The 21997-nt window shown below is 38.5% G+C and overlaps 1 protein-coding gene across 3 annotated transcripts in view; it reads right to left on the bottom strand.

The window, feature by feature from the left end:
• LOC109844440 (serine carboxypeptidase-like 18) overlaps nucleotides 1–19543 on the bottom strand; it is a 39037-nt gene extending 19494 nt beyond the window's left edge. For all 3 annotated transcript variants that reach the window (XM_020413473.1, XM_020413491.1, XM_020413483.1), the window contains exons 1-6: nucleotides 19400–19543; nucleotides 19123–19268; nucleotides 16994–17070; nucleotides 16790–16912; nucleotides 16602–16704; nucleotides 16365–16402 (exon numbers count right to left, since the gene is read on the bottom strand). In XM_020413473.1, coding sequence (XP_020269062.1) covers nucleotides 16365–16402; nucleotides 16602–16704; nucleotides 16790–16912; nucleotides 16994–17070; nucleotides 19123–19268; nucleotides 19400–19524 — 612 coding nt within the window. In that variant the 5' untranslated portion in view covers nucleotides 19525–19543. The remainder of the gene's footprint in view (nucleotides 1–16364; nucleotides 16403–16601; nucleotides 16705–16789; nucleotides 16913–16993; nucleotides 17071–19122; nucleotides 19269–19399) is intronic.

The raw sequence follows: 21997 nt of genomic DNA, 5'->3' as shown, positions 1-21997 counted from the left end.
GGGGAGGCTTGGGAGCCTGGGCGGAGGTGGCGACGGCGAGGAGGGCGAGGGCCAGGGCGACGAGCTTGAGAAAGCCCTTGTTTTTAAAGAGAGAGGAGAGAGAGAGAGAGAGAGAGAGAGAGAGAGAGAGAGAGAACTGGGTTTGAAGGATTGAGAAGAGGGGATAATGTTATTTTGGGGATTTTAGCTTAGCTGGCATGTAATAATTGTTAAAAAGGGGCTGCAGTACAAAATGTCACACTTCAAGGGGCTGAACCACATAGGGAAAACTAAGAGGGGCTGCAGCACATGAAGTTTCCGTTTTTGGGGCCTGGACACATTTTTCCCAATGTATTAAAACTTAAAAGTGTAACAAGTTCAAAATGTCATGCTTAAAAAAATAGAGAACCGTGTTTTGCGCGAGGTGTACGCCAGTATAATATAAAAGCTAGGACCTCCATAATAACATATTGTCTAAAGGTTTGGAGGGGATTTTTTTTGGTTTTCCGTTTCTACCCTAACCTATTACCTTGCTTTTTTTTATTACAATTTGTAACGTAACGACACGGTTTTGGATTGACGGTATTTGGGGAGAGTATCGGTCCAAATTTCAGCTTCAACTGTACATTGAATTTCAGAAAGAACTACTCGTTCTCACCATTTCAGTCAATTTAGGACAGTAAAAAAAGAAAAAGAAATATGGAAAATGTGATGGGAATTGAAGTGATGGAGGGTGTGATAAGCGAAGAAGAGGCGAGGGAGCAGAGTGCAAAAGTGATTGGTATTTCTTTGGGAGAGAAAGAAGAAAAAAAAAGGAGATAGAAAGAGAAAGAACTGAGCACCAAATATCTCAGCAACACTATTCAAAGATCAACAGTAGCGGAGAGAAGAAGTTTTGAAGCTGAAGAGCAACAACCTGAAAGCAGACATTCATGCTTTTATATTCTATTTAATGCTAATTCATTGAACTTTCCCAGACTTCTTAGGACGATAAAAGAGAACTTTCTGCTTTACTCCATTCCCCCTTCTTCCTTCGGAGTTGGCCTGGCATGAGAACTAATTAATGTTACAAATTTATCTACCGATCTATATTTAATTGGTAATCACTAATTACTAATACGCATTTAATTTTTGCAGTAATGACGGAGAGAACAATCATTATGGAACACCTATTAACCCTTGTGCTACAGCTCGGGTACCGGCAGGAGAGTAGCGGATCCGGCGATCCTCTTTGGCAGTTGCTACTAGGTTGGTTGATTTCACTCAGCTGATTAGCCTTATGAGCTTTCATTGTTAAATCTTTGTCTTAAGATTTCATGTAAGAACACATAAAATCTTGTGCATGTAGTTGGGATCTTGTGCATGTTGCTGGGGAATTTTAGTCTTCTCGTGTACTACAATATTCGCAACTCGAAAGCCAACCCATAATCAATAAGATAGAAAACAACTACGATCAAGAAGAAAGCTACTGGGATTTACGTGGTTCGGTCGACCACCTTCGACCTACATCCACGGGATAACAATACCAGAAATTTACTGTGTATCAGGGAGAACTACAAGAGGAACCACTCAACTCTTGTCTCTCAATCTCTTAACCTCACATACATAATCAACTCTCATATTCTCTCTAAAACACACTCATTAATTACAATCTTTTGAACGGACAAAGACTGTGAAACTCTCTCCCAATGTTATAATTTTTTGCACGAATAAAGACCAAGAAATCCTCGCCTCTTTCATAATACTCTTGAATTAGGCTACGCTCTCTATTAATCCTAGATTACAAGAATATTGGCTCTCTCCTTTCTCCTTGATTTTTCCTCCAACAATGGAAGAATATATATAAGAAAACCAAAATCCTATCTCTAGCCTAACTTTCTAATTAGAATAGGATTCAAACTTCTAATCATGATGAGATCTAATCTCCTAATCATGATAGATCTCTAATTCTATCAAATTCTCATGAAGTTATATAAATAATCAAAGACACAATTGTTACTCGCCGTGCGGGAGCGTGCTCGACGATCAAACGAGTCTGCAAGCGATGAGAGAAGAGAACCAAAACCAAATACGAGTGTAATTCACCAAAATATAACACAAATCAAATCAAACATAGAGATTTACGTGGTTCGGCAATTGCCTACGTCCACGGGAAGAGGATGGGGAGATTTCACTATATGGAGGAGAAATACAACGTTGTTACAACTAACAAAATCACTCAAATATAATCCTAACCAAAGTTCTCAACTCCCTCACAATATCTCCCTCTCAAAGTGCTCAAAACAATCCAAAATCTCTCATTTTGAAACTCTAAAAACGTGTTTGTATTTATATCAAACACTCAATCCAAAACCAACCAGGAAAACAAATTCAGCCCACATCCGCTTTTCGGTCGACTGAACGCATATGACCAGTCGACCGGCCAGAGAGAGATTTCCAAGTTCCTGTAATGTGTACGTTTTCGGTCGACCGACCACGTTTTTGGTTGACCGATAGAACTCGTTCGGTCGACCGATCAGAACAGAGTTTCAGACCTTGTAATCCAACAGATTGTTGGTCAACCGGGCCTATGTCGTCACTCGACCAACCCGAGGGATTTCCTGTACTCATGTTTTTGCACCATTTTCTCAAATCCTTCGTCATTTTCTACAATTCTCTACCTCAACGAAATTGTCCTAAAACTGAGCCGACACCAACATGAGCACCAATGCGCCGCCTCGCCAAATACGGCTGCACCAATGTCGTTGCTTACGTACCCCCTCTCCCAAGGGATTAAGTCGCCCGTAGTTTATCCAAATGGCCGCAAACGAGTTCAACACAATCATGAATTTGTTACAAGTTTCTATAATGATTAAACTTATTGCTTGGGACCACCTTTGTGAGCATATCCGCTTGATTATCTTTTGTGTGGACCTTCACGAGCTCCACATTCCCATCTTCAAGAACATCTCGAACGAAGTGATAACGAACGTCGATATGTTTTGTCCTCACATAAAAGACCTGATTCTTCGCTAAATAAATAACACTCATGCTATCATAATAAATAGTGACAGATCGCTGCAAAACACCAAGATCCTCCAAAAATCTTCGAAGCCAAATTGTCTCCTTAGCAGCCTTTGTAATCGTCATTGTAGACTACAAGGTACATCTCCAACACACCGATGCATGGGTCAAAATGAACACATACTCCGTCGTCGACCGGCGTTTATCTAAATCTCCACCGTAGTCCGAATCTACGTATCCAATACATAGCTGCCCACTGCTAGTGTCCCGCTCAAAAACAAAACTAACATTGAGAGTACCTTAAATGTACCTCACAATCCATCTCACAGCATCCCAATAACCCGGACCCGGGTCGTGTATATATCTCGAAACAATGCTCACTGCTTGTGACAAATCCGGCCTCGTACAAACCATGACGTACATTAAACTTCTAATTGCGCTCGCATATGGAGTCTTTGACATCAACTCTCTATCTTCAACTGTCTTTGGTGAAAGGTCCGCTGAAAGCTTCAAATAGGCTCACAATGGTACACTAACTTGCTTCGTCTTCATGCTCACATTGAACCGCTGTAGAACCTTCTTCAAATAAGCCACCTGCGTCAAACAATTTCTATCATTGTCTCTATCTCTGCTAATCTCCATTCCCAAAATATGCTTCACTTCACCCAAATCCTTCATCTCGAACTCGCTCAAAAGCTAAATCTTCAATCTATCTATCACGGATCTAGAAGTAGAAACAACCAACATGTCATGTACATAAAGCAATAAGTAAATATACGCTCATCCATTCAACTTGCGATAGTACACGTAAGGATCAAACTGGCTCCTAATGTATGAATGGTTGATTATGAACCCATCGAATTGCTTATACCACTATCGCGGAGATTGCTTCAGTCTGTATAGCGATTTCTTCAATCTACAAACCAATTTTTTCCTCCACGCAGCTCAGAATCCCAATGGCTGAGTCATATATATTTTCTTATCAAGATCACCAAAAGGAAATGTTGTTTTCACATCCAATTGATATAATTCCAAACCATAATGTGCCACCAAAGCTAGCAAAATCTGAATCGAAGAATGCTTCACCACCGGAGAGAAGACCTCATTGTAGTCAATACCTTCTTCCTATGTATATCCCTTCGCAACCAACCTAGCTTTGAACCTCACGGGAGTGCCTTCAATGCCCTCCTTTTTCGTATACACCCACTTGTAACCAATAGCCTTCCATCCCTTTGGAAGCTCGACAAGCTCTCATATGTCGTTCCTATGAAGAGACTCCATCTCCTCCTGCATAGCTACTTGCCACAAACCAGCCTCCAAACCCTGCTTGGCCTCTCTAAATATAGTAGGAACTATCTCATCGACACTCTCCATCAGAAGTGCATACGCAACGTCTGTGTCTGTATATTTCGCTAGCATTCACATGTCTCTTCTCAACCTCCGAACCGCAATAGAATCATGAACCTGAGCTATCGGTCCTTGATCCTGCTCAATTGTACTTGTATCCTCCAAATCATCGTCGTGCTCACCTGACGTCACCTCAGTCGACACTCTAATGGATACGGTCTCATCTGAACAATGTGGAGTTGCATTTATCTTCATCACCTGTGTTATCTCCTCTGTCAGGGTGCTCTTCACCTGATGAGAGTTGGGAAGCTTCAAGATAGAAGCCTCATAAAAAGTAACGTCTCTACTCATCACAATCTTTTTATCAACTGGATCCCAAAACTTGTATCCTTTAACACCTCGCTTGAATCCCACAAATATGGCCTTCCTAGCTCGAGGTTCTAATTTATCAGTTCTAACATGATAAAATACAGGGCACCCAAATACCTTAGGCTGATCATAATCGCATGCTGGTTCTCCCGACCACATCTCCATAGGGGTTTTCCCCTCAATCACAGATGAAGGTAACCTACTAATGAGGTGTCTCATATATGAAAGTGTCTCAGCCCAAAAGATATTCTCCAAACCATTCTGCAATAACAAACATCGGACCTTCTCCAGTAAAGACCTATTCAATCTCTCTGTCACCCCATTCTACTGCGGCGTATGAATAACTGTAAAGTTTCTTTCTATGTCCTTATCTCGACGTAGCTGCTGAAAGGGGTCTGAAGTATACTCACCGTCGTTGTCGGATCACAACGTCTTGATCTTCCTCCCTGTTTATAGTTCCAACATTCTCTTCCACTCCACAAATAACTCTAGGACTTTATTTTTATGCTTCATAGTGTACACCCAACAATGCCTAGAATAGCCATCTACAAATATGAGGAACCAATGTCGACCACCAAGTGATGCAGTCTTGGTGGGACCCCAAACATCCGTGTGCACGTAGTCCAAGATGCTCGTCGTCCTGTGTACGGATGTCCCAAACTTCATTTTTATCTTCTTACCAAGAATGCAATGCTTACAGAATTCTATCTTTTCACTCTTGGCTCCCTTTAATAGTCACTGTTTGTACAAAGCCTACAGTGACTTTTTACCTGTGTGCCCCAACTTATAGTGCTAAAATCTCCTCACGTCCGCCTCTGAAATAGCTGAAGCTACCTGACCAATCTCGGTGCTTCCCTTTAGAAAATACTAATTCCTACTGCGGACTCCCTTCATTACCACCAAAGATCTCTTAGTAATCTTTGCTACAACGTTCTCAAAGGCCACCTTGAATCTCTTCGCCTCTGAAGCTCCAACTGAAATAAGATTCTTCTTCAACTGAGGAATAAATCTCACTTTATTAAATTCACAAACTACTCCATCGTGCATCCATATCCTAACGGTACCTATCCTACAAATACCACAGGATTGATCGTTTCCCATGACTACCATGCCCCTATCGAGACTCTCGAACGATGCAAACCAATCTTGCCGGGGAGTTACATGATAAGTAGCACCAAAATCTAGCATCCAATCAGATGCATACATATGATTCGCCTCTGGAGTAATCAATAGAGAAAAGCACGAATTATCAGAATCATCACCTCTAGTGACGTTCACCTTATTGGCCTTCGGACCCTTCTTCTTGCTATTCTCATTCTCTTTGAGCTTCGGGCAATCTCTCTTCCAATGTCCTTATTCTTTGCAAAATGCACACTAGTTCTTCACTAATTGGTGGTGGCCTCTTGACTTTGACATGCCTCTATTGCCACCTGTTAGATATGAACTTCTTCCTCTCATCGACAAGGCCTCTCCTGAAGTGCTAGCTCTGGAAGTCTCTTTGTCCTTCCTCCTCAAATCGTAGTTCGTCAATGCATTAGTCACTTCACTGTAGGTGATGGAAGATCTACCATTCAACAAAGTGAGCACGAAGGTATCATACTCCTCATCGGGTAAGGAGCCCAACAAAATAATTATCTTGTACTCGTCCGTTATCTTCTCATCCATGTTTGCCAAGTTCGATAACAACTTTGTATAGTTGTTCACATGAGCCACAAGTGAGGTGCCCTTGGACATCTGGAATCTGAATAATCTCCACAACAAGTGCAACCGATTCTCAACACTCTTTGTAAGGTACCTGTAGTTAAGAATTTCTCACATCTTCATCGTAGACGTCACCTCAATCACGTCGTATTTCAGCTCTTGTTCCAAACAAGACATGATCACCTCACAAGTGTTCATATTCATCTTGTCTCATATCGTCTCATCATATTTCGGTGGCCTCTCATGGACCATGATGGTCTCTTCCAAATTTTGAGCATTGAGAGCGTCATGTACGTCACTCATCCACAAACCAAAATTGATCTAGCTGTCATACTTCACTACACTAATCTTAGTATTTTGAAATCCAACCTGAACTGTACTCATTATTGTCTTGCTGCTTTCACCAACTTCTTCTCCTAATGCTTACAAACTCTAAATTATAAAGAAAGATTCAAACTTTGATAGAATTGAGAAATTACCCAACTGAACCCTAGATAGAATTCCAACACGATCTCCTAACCACACAAGGAAAACGAGATCCCAACGGCAACTCCGCAATGTTATCTCCACCGAAGCCTAGAACTCTATAAACCAAGCTTCAAACAACGAATCTTCCTCCACCCAATGCAAAACCCTAGATCTGAAACCCAAGAGCTCTGATACCAATTGTTACGCGCCGTGTGGAAGCGTGCTCGACAACGAGTCCGCAAGCAATGAGAGAAGACAACCAAAACTAAATACGAGTGCAATTCACCAAAATATGACACAAATCAAACCAAATACAGAGATTTACATGGTTTGGCAATTGCCTACGTCCACGGGGAGAGGATGAGAAGATTTCACTATATGGAGGAGAAATACAACGGATTACAACTCACAAAATCACTTAAATATAACCCTAACCAAAGATCTCAACTCTCTCACAATATCTCTCTCTCAAAGTGCTCAAAACAATCCAAAATCTCTCCTTTTGTGAAACCTTAAAAACGTGTTTGTATTTATATCAAACACCCAATCCAAAACCAACCAGGAAAACAAATTTGGCCCATATCCGCTTTTCGGTCAACCGAATGCATGTGATCGGTCGACCGGCCAGAGAGAGATTTCCAAGTTCCTATAATGTGCACGTTTTTGGTCGACTGGTCCAACGTTCGGACCTGTAATCCAACAGGCTGTCGGTCGATCGGGCCTATGCCGTCGGTCGGCCAACCCGAGGGATTTTCTATACTCGTGTTTTCGCACGATTTTTTAAATCCTTCGCCATTTTCTACAACAATCCCAACACATGTTTGTTTGCAATGTTCTAATTTCATGTCAACATGTGTTTAAGTAAAGATAATCACAATTCTGCTATCAGTATTGAAAGTTTAGCGACAATATGTTATCCTTCTCAATGCTTTACTTCTTCTTTTTGCAGGAATACAATGAAAAAATTCTTCTCTAATGCTTTGTATTAAAAGTGAAACTCCTTTATATATTGGTATTTTCGGAATGTGATTTACCATATCAAAAAGTACACACTAATAATAATGCACTATCAACACTCTATCAAATGACCCTTCCACTACACCAAAACTTTAAGCTATGGTGAGAATTGATTATAATTTTATACTCTAAGATGCTCAAGTAGGTTGGATGCCCTTTCATATGACGAAACCTAAACTCACATAGTGGTATCGTTTTTTTAAATTCACTTTATAAATTGATGACCAAAAATATTTAAACTATAGGTTGTCCAATAGCATTTAAAATCTCTTTCACTACATCAAAACTTTGAAGTTAAGGTTAGGGTAGAGGGCTTTAAATTTTATACTCTTACACCACCCTAGCTCGTTCAATGCAAGTATTTGGAATGAGCCCTTGTTTGTTATTGGCACTTTTTCATACAAGGTATACAACCGTAGCATTAAAATTTATGTTTTTGTGCATTTCAGGTTCACATTAGCAACAAAACGAGTAATAGTTTCAAGGCTACAAAATAAAAAAAAAATTATTCTAAACTTGTTAACACCTGGGAACAAATCTAGAGGGGCCAGCGAGGGCCATGGCTCCCCCATGAATTTTTAATCTTTTCTTAGTTATGGACATATGTGTAGTGGGGTCCACAAATTAATACTCGTGTCTATGTTATTTTCATTTACAACGCTAGAATGTTGTTGGATCCAAAATAAATTATTAGATCTCAACCCACAGAGGAGAAGTAATCAAGTGGCCGATGGGATCCACAATTTAGGTATTATTATATTATCTAGACGATTATGTTTACAACAGAAGCATGATTGGCTGGAAGTTAATTTTTATTTTTTTTTTTTTTTTTTTTTTTTTGAGATCCAAGAAAGGCGAGTGGCAGTAACACATTAATTCGTGGATGTCTTGTATCTTGTAGTGACTCTTTTTTCAATTACATTAGCATTAAAATTTTATCTATTTCTCCTCTTCTTAATCTTAATGATTTGGACCTGAAAATCCTTTTTTTTGGGTTTACTTCTAGATTAGGGAATGAATTGGACGTCTCTTTATCGACAAAGAAAATTGTGAAGTTTAAGGAGCCTCGAAGTGATCTCAAGGTGTCACTCATTCAGTCCTTGATATTCCTTTGTAGCAGTGTACATTTTTTATTAGAATTAAACTTTTTAAATTTATTTGTATGTTTGCTTTTTATTTTTTTTTCTTAAAAAGATTGTTGGGTTTTTATTTATTTCTTTAATGATATAACGTTAAACATCTGAATTGATAATTAATTTTTTATTATTTCTATGTAAATATAACCTACCGAGTTTTTCTTAGCTAATTAGCTTCTGATTTTGATAAAAAGCTTGATTGGCACTGCCGTAATCCCCCCTCCCTCCCTCCCTAAACAATTATGGATTTGTCCCTATTAGCACCTGCATCTGTGTTGCAATATAGATGTACTATCCTTGAACATAAACTTGCAGAGGCATAAAATTCAGGTCTAGAGGTTTGACAGTGTAAGGTCATCACACACTATCCCATGTCCAGAGCATGTGTATTGTGCAATAGGCACACGCTGTCCCTATGAATTCAACTGTACTTTGCGTTTTTTCATGTATTTTTTGACGGGTCTTATTGTATCCGATTAGAACTCTATAAGTAAGGTTCTTCTAGTAGGTTAGGGTTTTAAACCAATCAAGTATTCATTTTTTGTGGGAATTTGTAAGCTAAGGTTTGGGAGCTCTTGTAATTCTTCTTCTCAATAAAGTAAAGAAACTCCTCCCCTACTCTTGTGGTGGATGTAGGCAAGTTGCTAACCACGTAAATCACTTGCTTTGTGATTGCATGCTGGTTTTTATTTGTGCTTAGTTGTTATTTCGCTAACAATTTTCTAGAGAAAACTCTAAAAGAAATGTTATATTTCAGATCGATCTTCAATAATTGCTACTAGAGCCGAAGATTTATCGATTTATCCCATCCTAGATCAAATAGCACTAACAAGGTTATTTTAGAAAGAGTCAGAAAAGGGATTGAATGTCATGGTGACTACTATAACAACATCTCAAATGAGTACAATGTGGAAAGGTTTAATGGCAAGGGGATTTCACTCTTTGACAAAGGAGGGTCAAGGCATTTTTGGTGAAAGAAAGCACCTTGAAAGCCTCAAAGAGAAAGTTGGTGGAAGTTACATATACAGATGATGAAGATTAGGAGGATGATCTCAATCTTAGGACTTCGGGCAGCATTAACGCGTGCTTAACAAATCATGTATGAGATAATGTTAGAAATGATGAAAAAGAGTTCGAGAAAAGCTTAAAAGTATCTACATGATGAAGAGTCTATCTTACAAGCTTTATGTCAAGAAACAACTCTACAAGCTTTGGATGAAGGAAAGTACGCCACTTATGAATCACTTACATACTTTCAATAAACTTATAAAGGATTTTTTTAATGCCTAAGAGTAAATTTGGAGGAGTAGTAAGTCCTCACATCGCTCCTGGTTTCATATGAGCACTTGGTGGCAACAATCATATTTATGGACGAGACACCCTCAATATGGATAGGGTGACGACTATTCTTCTAACCAGTATGATTATAAAGAAGTCTAGAATAGAATCAAGTACTTCTTCCCTATTGATTGTCAAGGAAAGAGGGAGAGGCGGTATTCAAGGAGGAAATAGATCCAGATCCAAATCAAGGGCTTTCTCTCAAGATGGTATGGGTTGTTTCTTCTACAAAAGTCTAGGGCACATAAAAGACTACGCTAAATACAAGTATTGGTTAAAGTTAAAATTATCCAATAATAGCGAGGAACAAGTGGATCAAGCCAGTATATCTTTAGAAGCAGAGGAGATCGAGAAAGATTGCAATGTGTTGACTGCATCTACGGTAGGAATGTATTTTGACATATGGATTCTTGATTCTGCGTGCACATACCATATATGTCCTCACTATGAGCGGTTTAAAATATATGAGGATTACAATTGTGCAACAATTGATATAGGGGAAAACTCAAATGTACATTGGTTGGCGTTGGCAATATTAAGGTAACAATGTACAATGAGATGGTATAAACTCCGCAAAACATACGACATGTTCCAGAGTTGAAGACCATGATTTCTCCAGGAGCACTTGAGAGTACGAGATGCGAGTTCAGGGTGAAAGGCACCGCACTAAAGTTGATGAAGGGTGCACTAATATATCTCTAAAGTGAGAGAAGGGTGACCTTGTACAAGTTGATAGGGAGCATAGTGATCACTGGTGCTTTGATCGGGACTACAGAGAAATAGGTGGGAAATACCTCAAAAGCTTGGCACATGCATATGTGGTATATGAATGAAAGGGGCCCTCAGATAATGCATGGAAAGAATTTTTTAAAATGAGTTACAGAGTGAAGCTTCAATTTTGCAAGTTCTACATGATTGGAAAGTAACATAAGGTTCCTTTACTACATAAGTGCACGAGATAAGTGACTTATTGACAGACCCATGAGGGCCCGCATTTAGAAGCTCCAAAGGTAGTGCGGAATATTTCTTCATGTTCATCGATGAATTCTCATGGAAGATATCAATTTATTTTCTAACTATTAAATCTCAAGTGTGCCAAAAGTTCAAGGAGTAGAAGATGGCCATGGAGAAGCAGATGGGTGATAGATCAAGTATATAAGGACAAATAATGAGGTAACTCGATGGAGTTCAAGCAATTTTGTATTGAACAAGGCATACAACACCTACTAACAATACCAGAGCAACCATAATAGAATGGGAGTAGCAAAGCAAAATCGAACACTAATAGAGAGAGCAAAAGCATGAGACTACAATCCAGATTGTCAAAGGGCTTTTAGGAAGAAGTGGAACACTAATAGAGAGAGCAAAAGCATGAGACTACAATCCAGATTGTCAAAGGGCTTTTAGGAAGAAGTGATAAATCATGCATGTTATTTAGTCAATTAGACTACAATCCAGATTGTCAAAGGGCTTTTAGGAAGAAGTGATAAATCATGCATGTTATTTAGTCAATTATTCACGATCGACCCCCCTTGAATCTTTGGATCCTAAAAGACGTTTGGATAGGAGAGCCAAGCAGTTATGATTCATTGAGAGCATTTGGATACCCTGCCTACTCTCTAGTATATAGAAACAAAAGAGCAAAATGGATGCAGAGTCAAGGAGGTGCTATTTCATCAGGTTTTTTTGAAGCACGTTAAAGAATTTAAGTTATTGGATTTAGAAAGAAATACCACTTTTATCAGCGGAGATGTCACTTTCGTTGAGGAGTCTATGTCAGATAGTGTTGGACAAGAACCACAAAAGGAGAGCAATGAAGAAGTGAAAGATCATTCAATATAGATGGAGATAACTTGCTCAAAGCAGATTAAAGGTATGGAAACATGAGATATAACTTAGAAGGGAGATGCAAATGTGGACAAGCAGATAGCTACAAATAGAAAGGAGGAGATTTAACCCTAGCAGGAGTATTCTATAGCACAAGGATGACGGGGGAGGACCCACAAGGCACTAGTCATGTGTAGTTTCAAAGGTAAACAGGTAACATTTGCTCTAATTATAATAAAGAGTGGCAATCCAAGCAATTATAAAAAACATATGATAGCGAGGACGGGAACAAGATGATTGTCATCATAAAGGAGATGAGTCACTTTAAAGAATGAGACATGGGACCCAGTCTTCCAAAGGAGAAGCGAGCTATAAGATGCAAGTGATTGTTCAAAAAGGAGGACAATAAGAAGTACAAGGCATACCTCATGGAGAAAGGATATGCTTAGATGAAGGGGGTTGACTATAATGAGATATTTTCTGGTGTTCAATCATACATGATTTGGGTGTTGCATGCAATGATAGTGGAGTATGACATAGAATTAGAACAGCTTAATGTGAACACAATGTTCATACATGGAGGGCTTGAAGAGGTTATCACATGAAGTAGCCTGAAGATTTTATAAAGGAAGCAAAAGAGGACTACATGTATGTCCTCATGAAGCCATTCTACAGATTGAAGCAATCTCCAAGATAGTGGTATAACTGATTCGACTCGTTCATGTTGGCAATGGGATACACTCGATATGAGTAAGATATTGACTTTACATCAGGCAATATGGTGAGGAAGCATTCATATACTTGTTGTTGTATGTGGATGACATGTTGATTGTGGGAAGGAAGAAGTAGGAGATTCAAAGTTTGAAGGCTTAGTTGAGCAAGGAGTTTGATAAGAAAGATTTGCGCGAAACTAAGAAAATATTTAGGATGGAGATTTATCAAGATAGGAAAATAGCAAAGCTTTACTTATCCCAACATAAATATGTTGAAAACATGATTGAAGGGTTCAACATAGGGAAAAATGAAATAGGGAGCACCCAATTGCCAGTCACTTCATGTTATCCTCATACATGTGTTTGAATATAGACAATGAGAAGGAAGAGATATTTCGAGTGTCATACGTAAGTGCAATGGGATCACTTATGTATGTTATGGTTTGCACGAGGGCAAACTTATCATACAGTGTGAGTTTGGTGAGCAAGTACATGTCAAATCTAGAGAAGCCCCATTGGGATGTGGTGAAGTGGTTACTACAGTATCTTAAAGGTGCAACATGACTTGGGCTATTATTTTAGAAGAAGGAGAAGCAAAGCGAGTTGAAGGATTATGTAGATTTAGATTATGCAGGGAACCCCAATCATCGAAGATCGATAATAGGCTCTATATTCAAAGTAAGAAAAGGGTCGGTGAGTTAGAAGTTGCAGCTGTAAGATACTATTGCACTTCAGATGACAGAAGCAGAATACATGGTAATAGTTGAAGCAAGTAAGGAGACACTATGTTTGAAGGGATTGGTCAGTCATTCAGGTTCAAGGCTGCTATCACAGAATTATTTTATGACAATCAGCGCGCCATTTATTTGGTGAAGGATCAAATGTTTCATCAGGAGTCGAAGACTTTGAGATAAGGTTTCATAAAATCAGAGAGTGAGAGGTAAGAAAGGATATCAAGATAGTAAAGATTGACACAAGGGACAATTATATGTATATCATGATTGAGCTGATCACTACAGAGAAGTTGAAGGCATCATTGAACTTCATCTAGGTACTCAGTGAGGATGGCAAGCTGTCTTGGATGGGGACCATGACATTACCCAATTTTTTGTGGACATCACAACATTTGTATGGTATACTCATGATTTTGAGGAGGGTACATGGCATTAGGAGGAATTGTGAAGGTGGAGGGGGAGAAAGATTCAGTTTGAGCCAAGATGGAGATTATTGTGAATGACTTCAAATTAAAAGCGATGATATTAAAAGCAACAACATCAACAAAGGAAGTAGCAGTATCTATGGCCGACATTGTGTGATAACTGTGAGGAGATAAAGTGTATAGGGGCCATATATGCTGCAATTGAGAACGTGGCCACGTTCTCAAGTTATTCACGCGATTTCTTGTTGCGTAGGGGTCACTGCCTTTCCGTTTTCTGCGTGAGATAGCCATGAGTGGGGGCCACGAGCTGGTACAAAGCTTTTGTTTTCTGGACAAAGCCCACTCGAGTACAGCAGCTATATATTTCAGCTTCTATTTGGTTCCTAGGGTTTCGGTGCAAGTGCAAAAAAGGGGGGGTTCATGCAAGAGGTTGCAGAGTTTTTTTTTGGGTGGAGTGCAAAGGAAAAAGCAGCAGCGAAAGCAGTTAGCCGCCAACTTTGACCGTGGATTTCTGTGCAGTCTTTTGTTCTGTTTTGAGAGGGTTTTGGCATCCCCTTTGTGAGAGATTTGAGAGTTTTATTTGAAGGTTTAAGTTGTGTGATTGTAAACCTTATTTGTACTCTCTCCCTCTAATAGTAAATCTCCCCCCCCCCCCCCCTCTACCCCCCCCCCCCCCCCCTTCTTGCCCCGTGGACGTAGGTAATTTGCCGAACCACGTTAAAATTGATTGTTTGTGTCATGATTTATAATAGAGAGTTTAGGTTCCCTCGATAGGTCAGTCCTAGAACTGATGAGAGTAAGAGCTGATATCTCACTTTGTTGAGATATTTTACTTTCGGTTCTTATTTCCTTAATGAAACAAGGATTTAGTTGAGACCTACTCTCTTATTGAGCACCAGAGGTGCTGCCGAAATTTCTGTTGCGCACAACAATAACCACACATTGTTTTGTCCAGAAGTTTGATACGGTGCAGTCACTGCACACTTCCAAGTGCAGAGCATATACAGTGTGAGGTAGGCACGGAAATTCCCTACCAATTCAGTTGCAGTTTGGGTTTTTTCGAGAATTTTTTTGTGGGTCTTGTTGTATCTAGTTATAACTCTATAAATAAATAGGGTTTTCCTAACAGGTTATAATTTTAATCCTATTAAGTTTACAACCATCAAAAGAGAGAGAAAGAGAGAAGAAGAGAGATTTATTTCTTGTGAGGATTGCAAACTGGGGTTTGAGAGAACTAGTAATTCTTCTTCTAGCTAAAGTAAATCCCCTTCCACCATGGATGTAGGAAAATTGTTGAATCGTGTAAATCTCGCCTTCTTGCTTTGTGATTGCATATGCTGGTTTTAATTTGTGCTTCGTTGTTATTTCGGTGACTTTTTTCTGCGTTAACCTCTAAAAGAATGGTTGGATTTCTTATCAATCTCGAGTAGAAATTACTAACAAGACCTTAAGCAATGCTTCAAGCGGTGAGTAAAATAATTCATGCTTCAAGTGGCTATGTGGGTGTACTTGTTATGGAATTGTGAGAAGAATTCAAATTTTTTAAGTAAAGGAATGTTGAAGAGGATTTCCTAATTGTTAAGAGTTCCAAAAGGGTTAGGAGTGAATGCCATACCACTAAGGGCCTACTTCGAATAGGGTTAATGTGCAGTAAAGGAAGGTAAGGGATACATTACTCATATTTAGAAATTCATCTGCAGTAGATAATTTGGGGAAGTTGTGGGAGTTGAGGGAACTAATGGGAACAACTTGAGATTTTGTTCCCCTTCAAATTGGGGCGTAATGAAGAGGAACTCTTAAAAACAAAATATTACACAAATCAAAAGTTACCCTTGTATCAAGATGAGATTCAAATTGGCGAAATAATATGTAAGGTTATTTATGTAAATTTACATATATTCCTCTTACCTTACCTTCACCTTATTAAACTTTTCAAATGGGGTGAAATAAATTCCCCTTGATTCTCCTTACTAAATTCCCAAATAAATTTTGTTGTTACTTTAACTTTCCTTAACTTATCCAATGACCAATGTTCACTTAATTTTCCTTCGCTGGGGGCAAATCCAAATAGGGATGAACATACCTAACAAACTGCTACATCTAATAACTAAAGAGATCATGATGTATTGAGTGAAGCAGAATCCGAAAAGACATGAGTGTGCTCATTCTGTAACCAAAGAAAAGAAAATGGCAACTGCAAATTCTTTGCAAGAATAAAAAGAAATTTAAATCTAATAAGCGAGCGTCTTCAACTATAAAAACCAATACTATATAATTAAATTTTTTTACAGCATGCTAAGAATATACCTTGAGGTTCATGAGCGGATAATCGCCATCTTCAATACCTGTTGTCCATAAAGAATGTTGTCAGAACCCCATGCCAACTTCTACTCTATCAAGCTGACAAAATAAACTAACAAGACCGAAAATATTTTTCCATTACCAAAAATAAAAATAAAAAAAGGGGGCAAAAAAGGAAGGAGAAGAAGAAGATGGATTTGTACCAATTTTACGCATTGAATGGGAATTAGTGGTTGACTTTACCTTCCGCAACCATGTTAGCAACGACTGGAACAATTTTTCCTCCAAATGAATCACCAGCGATATAGAGATGATTGGAAATGAACTGCGGATGTTCGACAAGCCACTGCAGCAATATATGCATAATACTGAGGTAAATAATAAATCTATGTTTTGATCAAAGAAACTAATCACAAGATGTAATCATATACCTTTCTCAGAAACTCGTAGGTTTGTTTTGATGTAATCGTGTCATCAACCACGTAGCCTTTAGGATTTCTCGAAAATGAGAATCCAGTTCCAACAGGAGAGTCGACCAAGATAACATTAGCAACCTAAATTTTCAGTAAAATTAAAACATATAGAACCACAAAAAAAAAAGGATTGCATCACTTAAACTATGTTAGAGAGTTGACCTTCGTCCATGCATAAGGATTATATACCAAAGATGGTAACCTCCCATCATATTTTGAAGTCACAAATTTTAGAGGACCTGTATAATTAAGGAGAGTGTCAACAAATTATTACGGAGCTCATGGGATGAATCCTGTCAAATCACGATAATCGTAAAATAACCTTACCTAGGTTATACTTTAAATTAATCTAAACTTAACATAAAATAGATAATGGGTGAAATTAGGAGCAACATTATTGAATGAGTAACCTGTCATAATACTTTCTTTCATATCTTCTATAATCTTTTATACATGAACGGTCCCATCTTCTGCACTCAAAAATAAACTCCAATTAATAGATTCTTATGTTTGACTATTTTTTCAGCATACCCCCCCAACTTTCAACATTACTTTCAGAGGACCCCCAAGCTTTCAACGTTATGTTAAAAAACTATCAACTTTCAACGCTACTGTCAGAAAACCCTCGTTATGATGTTAGGAAGGCATGTGAAAAATTTTCGAACATCATTTTAATATTTGTGGAAGGCCCCAAGGTAATGGGCGTCTCCTGTTCACGTCATTTGACTTGGGTTCCCCTGATCTGGTGAACTCTAATTAAGTTTGCCTAAACAATATTATTGCTTTAATGAGCGGCTTGCCATGAGGATGAGGCTTGTAACTCTGGATAGACTTCAGAAAATGGGTTTTCCCATAATATTGGTACTATGTGTGACTCCCATCCTAAGTGTGCTGAACATCTATTCTTTTTTTGTGATTTTGCATTCTCGCAGTTGGAAAATTCTGGGGCAAATTAAAGGGAGGTATTTACTAGAATATGACTTTCTTTTCTATGTATATTCCGGTTAACTTTTTTTCCCTGCTGGCCTTGGGAGAATATCTTGTGGTTAACCTTTGAAAGGTTTTCTCTGTTGAAATCAGGGAAATCTCAGTATGTATTTCCATTAGGCTCAAGGCCAAATGTCTAAATGTACATAAGACTACTACTCTACATGTAGCCGATGTGGGACCAATCTAAGGATTAAACTAGGTATTTATATCTACTTCAACACTCCCCTAAAACTCATGGTTGATCAATCAACAAGAGTTTGGTTATGTTAACGAGATGACATTGGAGGGTCTGAAATTAAGTAAAGAAATCAGTCAATTGCATCTTAGAGCTAACATAAGGTAAGAAAATAGTGTCATTAGTGATGAGATGTGAAATTATAGTCAATCTCGATGCTTAGTGCGCAAATGAATTATGAGACTGTTAGCAATCTTTATGGCACCAATATTGTTTTCACAGTACTTCCGAGGATGAGACGGCTACAGTCCAAAAAAGCACTCTTTTTTTGTGAACACCACAAATACTTCTTCGGTTTGTCTGAATCTCCAATACTTAACAGCTTATAGAATTATTGAAAGAAGAAGAAGACATGAGATTTCGTTTTTTCTGTGTCTTTCAAATGATCAGAAGAAGCCCTTTTATTAATTAGGTTCATGAGAGACAAAGATTTAAATTTCAGTTATTGCAACGTTTGTAACGTACGTACGAAACGTTCAGCTGGTTTTAAGTGAGCGCATGCAAAACGTTTAAGCTCGTTTAAAGCACAGCACGTGCAAAAAGAGCATGTGCCGAACTGCGTGCACGGTCCTGCTCTCTTGCTCGCACGCTCGCTTATATACCAACACAAGTGTGTAATACTAACACCTTTGTTATGCCATAAATAACATGTGTGTTAATTTAAACCAACTAAAATGCATTTAATTAGCCAATGTGAGACTAAAAAACTCGCATATTGCTAATTAAGTACATTTTAATTTCATCTATGGAATCCAATCATTAAATGATATATTTTCATAAAATCCCTCTAAGAATCATTTATTTCAACAGTTCCTACATTTTTCTCTATATTATGAGTAATATAGAGGAACTTAATACAAAATATAAATTTTTGTGTTTAGTAATATGGTGGTTCATTCTCATCCACTCACTTAAATGAGAGACCACATTCACATGCAGTAGAGAGAGTGATAATGAGATACCTTACTACCAAGCATAAAATAATTTTTAGTGTGTACCACTTGATTATACGTACGTTAATTAACATCAAAATGGTAGGGATCTATATAAATCTTAGTTTCTGTACCAATTTCGAAGGCGAGACCGCTGAATGCAGAGCAGCCGGGGCCTCCGTTGTGCCAAAGTATGAGTGGGTCTTCTTTAGGGTTCTTCTCCGACTGTATGAAGTAATAGAACAGCTCCACGCCGCTCACCTCATCAACGCCTACATACCTGTAATTTTTTTTTAGGTTAAAGTACTAAAAACTAATTAATCAAGAAGAAGTTAAATAAAAGGGAGAAGAAAAAAAGGGGATAAATGGATGCAATTATGTGGCAATTAATTAATTATAACCAGTACTGACCCAGTCTCAAGGTGGAAGGGGAGAGGTCCTTTGAAGCCGGGGAGGTGAGTTATGGTCACTTGACAGAGAGCAGGCGGAGATGAGAAGAGGAGCAAAGGAAGAAGAGAGAGAAGAGGACGAGCCATTAATTGCTCGTTAAGAACTCGAAGAAGCAGAAGCTAGACGAGAAGATGAGTTATGGTCGCTGTCTTTTTATGCTAAGTGGTTCCAGCTACAGAATCGTTGACTGTGATAACTGTCGTTTTTTAAACTAATTAAGTGGTTCCGGGCTTCCGGCTAAAAAACGCTGACTCAAATATCACACGACAAATTATTATTTGAGCTTTGCTACGGGGACCCAGAATATGGGACCAATAGGAGGGATAAGTGAGGTGTCCCCCTCCTATTGGATAATGAGTTGGCTATCATTAATGATGGTCAACTCATTATCCAATAGAAGGGGGACACCTCACTTCTCCCCTCTATTGGTCCCATATTTTGGGTCCTTGAGGAATTTTTCTTATTATTTCAACACGTTTTCTTTGAGTTGGAAGCCGTGATGTAGGGGGTCCCATATCTCGGGGCCGTTTTAATGTATGCTATTTACCTTAATTAGTAGCATTAGGTTTCTATTATTATTAAGCTTCATGTGTTTTTGTTTTTGAACTACGTACTATCTAGCTTTTTTTAAATTAACGGATGGAAGGGTCTTTCATTTCTAAAAAAATAAATGAATCACATGATGACGGTGAGTTATTTAGATTAGTATTATGCGTGTATGTGTTTTCTAAAAAATAAATGAATCACATGATGTCGACGGTGAGTTATTTAGATTAGTATTATGCGTGTGTGTGTAAACAATGCAAAACAATCAAGACTTCGTATACCTTAGCTTCTTTTAAAAATTTATTTAATTATTTAATTAAAGACAATAATTTTAATTAAAATTAATTTATAAACTTACTAATTGGATTTATAACTAATTTAAATATGTTTTTATTGTAGTTATTGAAATTTAAATGATGATATATTTTTCTTTAACTTGCTATTTTATTCAAATTAATATGTGTACAATTTATTTTTAGGTTAAATACAATTTTTTTATTGTTGACACAAATGCCGTGGCGATGCGCGGGTCAAATTTGCTTGTTTTAACTATAGTCTTACTTTGCTTTCTCAAATTTGAATTGATGTTAGGATGAACATTTTCTGTAAATTCTCCTGTCTTTCGGTAATCTATACTATTTATCTACACAATACTAGACTAATATTAATTTAATGAAGTATTGTTAATGATTATAAAATTGCAAGAAAAAGCAGTGTTGTGCGCCTATGCGGAAGCGTGCTCGCACACCGAATGAATCTATGATCACGGAGAAGAGAAACAACCACACACGAGCACAATTCAAACCAAATATGATAAATCAAACCAAACACAGAGATATATGTTGTTCGGCAATTTGCCTACGTCCACAGGAAGAGGATGGGGAGATTTCACTAAATCTAGGAGGGTACAAAGGGTTACAATCTCACAAAACCACTCACACAAACCCTAAACCAAAACTCTCAACTTGCTCACAAGTTTTCCCTCTCAATATGCTCAGTACAATCTAAAATCTCTTATTCTTAACCCTAGAAAATCGTGTTCCTATTTATATCAAAACAGAAACCCAAACCAAACAGGAAAGCAAAACAGGCCTGAAACATGTCGTAAGTCGACTTAAAGTGGGAACAAGTCGACTTACCATAAGTCGACTTGACAGAGCCCAAAATAGCAACTTGAGAACAGATCATTAGTCGACTTAACAGGCATGTTAAGTCGACTTGTCAGAGGTCAAAAACAACAACTCCAGAACGTAACGTAAGTCAACTCGTGCACAGACATAAGTCGACTTACCATAAGTCGACTTATGCCTATGCATGAGTCGACTTATGCCTATGCATGAGTCGACTTATGACAGAAAAAACTAGTTTTTCTGAGTTTTCCACAATTCTCCACATCGACGAAGTTTTCTCAAAACTGAGCTGACTCCAAACAAAGAGCACCAATGTGTCGCCTCTCCAAAATCGGTTGCACCAATATGGTTGTCTATGTACCCCCTCTCCCAAGGGATTAAGCCGCCCGTAGTTCATTCAAATGGCCGTCAATGGTCTCAACAATCACGAATGTACAACAAGCTTCGACAATGATCAAACTTGTTGCTCGGAACCACCTTAGTGAGCATATCTGCCGGATTATCCTTTGTGTGGACCTTCACAATCTCCACATCGCCATATTCAATAACATCTCGAACGAAGTGATACCGAACATCAATGTGCTTCATCCTCGCATAAAAACCCTGATTCTTTGCCAAATAGATAGCACTCATACTATCGTAGTGAATAGTAACGGACTGCTACGATATACCAAGTTCCTCCAAAAGTCCTTAAAGCTAAATAGCCTCCTTCACAGCCTCCGTAATTGCCATATGCTCTGCTTCCGTCGTCGACAAAGCTACCGTAGACTGTAAGGTGCATCTCCAACACATCGGCACACTGGTCAAAGTGAACACATACCCCGTAATAGACCGGTGCTTATCCAAATCCCCGACATAATCCGAATCAACATAGCCAATGCAC

Source organism: Asparagus officinalis, chromosome 1 (genome assembly GCF_001876935.1).
Source record: "Asparagus officinalis chromosome 1, Aspof.V1, whole genome shotgun sequence".
Lineage (NCBI taxonomy): Eukaryota > Viridiplantae > Streptophyta > Magnoliopsida > Asparagales > Asparagaceae > Asparagus > Asparagus officinalis.
This window is presented reverse-complemented; position numbering and strand designations above follow the sequence as displayed.